At 44.1% G+C, this 3,919-nt stretch overlaps 1 protein-coding gene across 1 annotated transcript in view; it reads right to left on the bottom strand.

Moving 5' to 3' along the window:
* The window catches only part of LOC111953350 (aryl hydrocarbon receptor-like), an 81,175-nt gene extending 78,421 nt beyond the window's left edge, over positions 1-2,754 (bottom strand). The window contains exons 1-2 of the mRNA XM_023972575.2: positions 2,717-2,754; positions 1,750-1,940 (exon numbers count right to left, since the gene is read on the bottom strand). Of these exons, the coding sequence (XP_023828343.2) occupies positions 1,750-1,940; positions 2,717-2,754 (229 nt within the window). The remainder of the gene's footprint in view (positions 1-1,749; positions 1,941-2,716) is intronic.
* Between the last annotated feature and the right edge of the window lie 1,165 nt (positions 2,755-3,919).

Below are 3,919 nucleotides of genomic sequence, written 5' to 3'. Positions count from 1 at the left end.
ACTTTATTAAAGAATGTGAAAGTCAGCTAATAATATGGAGGAGAGAATTACTTTATTCAGCTTTTATTTTTTTTCATCACATTTCCCAGCTGGGCAGAATGCTTATTTGGGTAGCATTGCCTTTAAATTGTTTACTTGGGTCAACACAGTTTGGGTAGCCTTCCACAAAGCTTCTCACCAATAAGTGGGGGTGGAATTTTGGCCCATTCCTTCCTTGACAGGAGCTGTGTAACTGAGTCAGGTTTGGAGGCCTCCCTTGCTCACACACGCTTTTTCAGTTCTGCCTTACACAATTTCACATAAGATTGTGTTCAGGGCTTTGTGGATGGCGAACTTCCAATACCTTGACTTTGTGTGTCCTTAAGCCATTCTGCCACAACTTTTGGAAGTATTGCTTGGGTCATGTGTCCATTTGGAAGACCCATTTGCGACCCAAAGCTTTAACTTCCTGACTGATGTCTGAGATTTTGCTTCAATATATCCACATATATTTTTCCTGCCTCATGATACCATCTATTTTTAAGTGAAAGGCACCATCCCCCTGCAGCCAAAGCACCCCCAAAAACATGATGCTGCCAAACCCCGTGCTTCACGGTTTGGATTGGTGTCTTCGGCTTGCAAGCACCCCCCCTTTTTCCTCAAACATAACAATGGTCATTATGCCAAACATTTCTATTTTTGTTTTGTCAGACCAGAGGACATTTCTCCAAAAAAAGTATTATATTTGTCCCCAATGTGCAGTTGCAAACCATTAGTCTGGCTGTTTTATGCCGGGTTTTGGAAGCAGTGCTTCTTCCTTTGCTGAGCGGCCTTTCAGGTTATGTCGATATAGGACTCGTTTTACTGTGGATAAAGATACTTCTGTACCTGTTTCCTCCAGAATCTTCACAAGGTCTTTTCTTGCGTTGTTCATGGTGTTTATACTTGCGTACTATTGTTTGTACAGATGAGCATGTAAACCTTCAGGCGTTTGCATCTAAATACACTAGATGACAGACAGGGGGCGCTGTATTGAATCCACCGTGCAACCATCTAAATACACTAGATGACAGACAGGGGGCACTGTATTGAATCCATCGTGCAGCCATCTAAATACACCAGATGACAGACAAGGGGCGCTGTATTGAATCCACCGTGCAGCCATCTAAATACACTAGATGACAGACAGGGGGCGCTGTGTTGAATCCATCGTGCAGCCATCTTGGTACTCTTCAGTTGTAAAAGATGTTGGAAGATATAGACATGCATTTATTAACATCTACATTAGTTTTTGACACGTTTATTCTATTACAGACACCTAATACATACTTGAATTATATTACGTTAACTAAACATATAAATAATTTTGTTTAAAACATGCTTGCGATGATTTAAAGTATTATTTTTTAGAGAGTAATGTCACTGTCCCCATTACAAAAAAAATTAAATAGGCTACTTAAATACGTGTAGATTTGTAACTTTGTCGATGAAACATTGAATTGAAATACTGTAGAATTGTATTCATTCGAGAAGTGGGCCAATACGTGGCTCAGTGGTTTCAATGCCTCTCAATAGGCCAATACATAGCATCTGCAATCCAGGGTTTATACACATCATTCCCGCTCTAATTGCGGAAGTCTCGCTCTTCGGTTCAAAATGGTCAACTACAGGACCGCAGTTTTGTGTTTCCACCGTCATCACTCTATGTTAGCTCTAACGTCAGAGAGTTTGGGTTAAGAAAGGAACAATATATATCTCCCTCTGACTCACTGGAATAAACCGAGACAACACATGCAACCCCGCCTTCCTCCTCCACCTCCTTCTCCTTCTGTAGCTGGAAGAATTGTGACGGCATTTGGGAAAAGCCAGTGAGAAGAGCTGCGAGGAGCTGCAGTGTGTATTGGCCACTGCGGTGCTTCAGAATGGCGGAGGGGGGCGGCAGGTGCAGTGGATCTGGGATACTGAACGGGGACCGCGGGGGATGGACCGACTAATCACCCCGCCGCACGTTCTGTCAGCATCAGAACCACGCCGTGACAGATCTGGACTTTCTAGGCTATTCTATCTTCAGGAAATATTCAGACTGCAATGAACTTCACCACTACGAGATGTAAGGGGAAATATATGCAACACCCGTACCTTTTTAAGCTAATTTATGAAATGTTTAAAATCTGTCTTGAAGACATACATTTGCGTGCTTCTAATTAATGAGCTTGTCACATTTGCTGCGAGTGAGGCGAGACACTATTGCCAATGCCATCATTTAAATACTTGACATATACACTATAACCAAGTCCGCTATAGGCTTCACATTTAATCGTGACGTACTAGTGTGTAAATTCGTTGGGCTGTGGAGACATTAGTGCCCGGGATGATTGTATCGGTGGTTTTGTCGCCGTCGCGTGACGGTGTCTGTCGGTGTGTGTTCAGAGCCCCGAGCTGTTCCATGCCGCCTCTCGACACCACAGCAGCCTGCGCGCCTCAGAGCTAACGGACTAACGGGATATAGTACTGTGCTGGGGACTGGATCGGTGTCGCCGCCGGTGCACCAGAACAGGCCACCGTGCACTCTACCGGCTGGAGAAAAGCACTACACCATTAAGCAGCAGATTTCCTCACTAGAAGATTTGTCATATTCTTTTCTCTCTTGTTAAACGGATTGGAAGTCCACACTTAAGACACATTGGGGGTTATTCGATCATATGGAGAGAGAGAGGATCAATAATTATTTCCTCACGTCTTCTTCTTCCTCTTCTCCTTCATTTTCTTCTTCATTTTCTTCTTCTCCTTCTCCTTCTTCTCCTTCTTCTCCTTCTTCTTCTTCTTCTTCTTCTTCTTCTCCTTCTTCTTCTTCTTCTTCATCTTCTTCTTCTCCTTCTTCTCTACCTGCTATTAACACACATTCACCCAGAGTAGACACTCCTACCTGCTATTAGAACACATTCACCCAGAGGAGACACTCCTACCTGCTATTAGAACACATTCACCCAGAGTAGACACTCCTACCTGCTATTAACACACATTCACCCAGAGTAGACACTCCTACCTGCTATTAAAACACATTCACCCAGAGTAGACACTCCTACCTGCTATTAGAACACATTCACCCAGAGGAGACACTCCTACCTGCTATTAGAACACATTCACCCGAGGAGGACAACTCCTACCTGCTATTAGAACACATTCACCAGAGTAGACACTCCTACCTGCTATTAGAACACATTCACCAGAGGAGACACTCCTACCTGCTATTAGAACACATTCACCCAGAGTAGACACTCCTACCTGCTATTTAGAACACATTCACCCAGAGGAGACACTCCCTACCTGCTATTAGAACACATTCACCCAGAGGAGACACTCCTACCTGCTATTAGAAACACATTCACCCAGAGGAGACACTCCTACCTGCTATTAGAACACATTCACCCAGAGGAGACACTCCTACCTGCTATTAGAACACATTCACCCAGAGGAGACACTCCTACCTGCTATTAGAACACATTCACCCAGAGTAGACACTCCTACCTGCTATTAGAACACATTCACCCAGAGGAACACTCCTACCTGCTATTAGAACACATTCACCCAGAGGAGACACTCCTACCTGCTATTAGAACACATCACCCAGAGTAGACACTCCTACCTGCTATTAAAACACATTCACCCAGAGTAGACACTCCTACCTGCTATTAGAACACATTCACCCAGAGAGACACTCCTACCTGCTATTAGAACACATTCACCAGAGTAGACACTCCTACCTGCTATTAGAACACATTCACCAGAGGAGACACTCCTACCTGCTATTAGAACACATTCACCCAGAGGAGACACTCCTACCTGCTATTAGAACACATTCACCCAGAGTAGACACTCCTACCTGCCATTAACACACATTCACCCAGAGGAGACACTCCTACCTGCTATTATACACACA

The sequence above is a fragment of the Salvelinus sp. IW2-2015 genome, linkage group LG27 (genome assembly GCF_002910315.2).
Source record: "Salvelinus sp. IW2-2015 linkage group LG27, ASM291031v2, whole genome shotgun sequence".
NCBI lineage: Eukaryota > Metazoa > Chordata > Actinopteri > Salmoniformes > Salmonidae > Salvelinus > Salvelinus sp. IW2-2015.
Note: the sequence above shows the minus strand (reverse complement) of the source record. Positions and strands in the feature narration are given on the sequence as shown.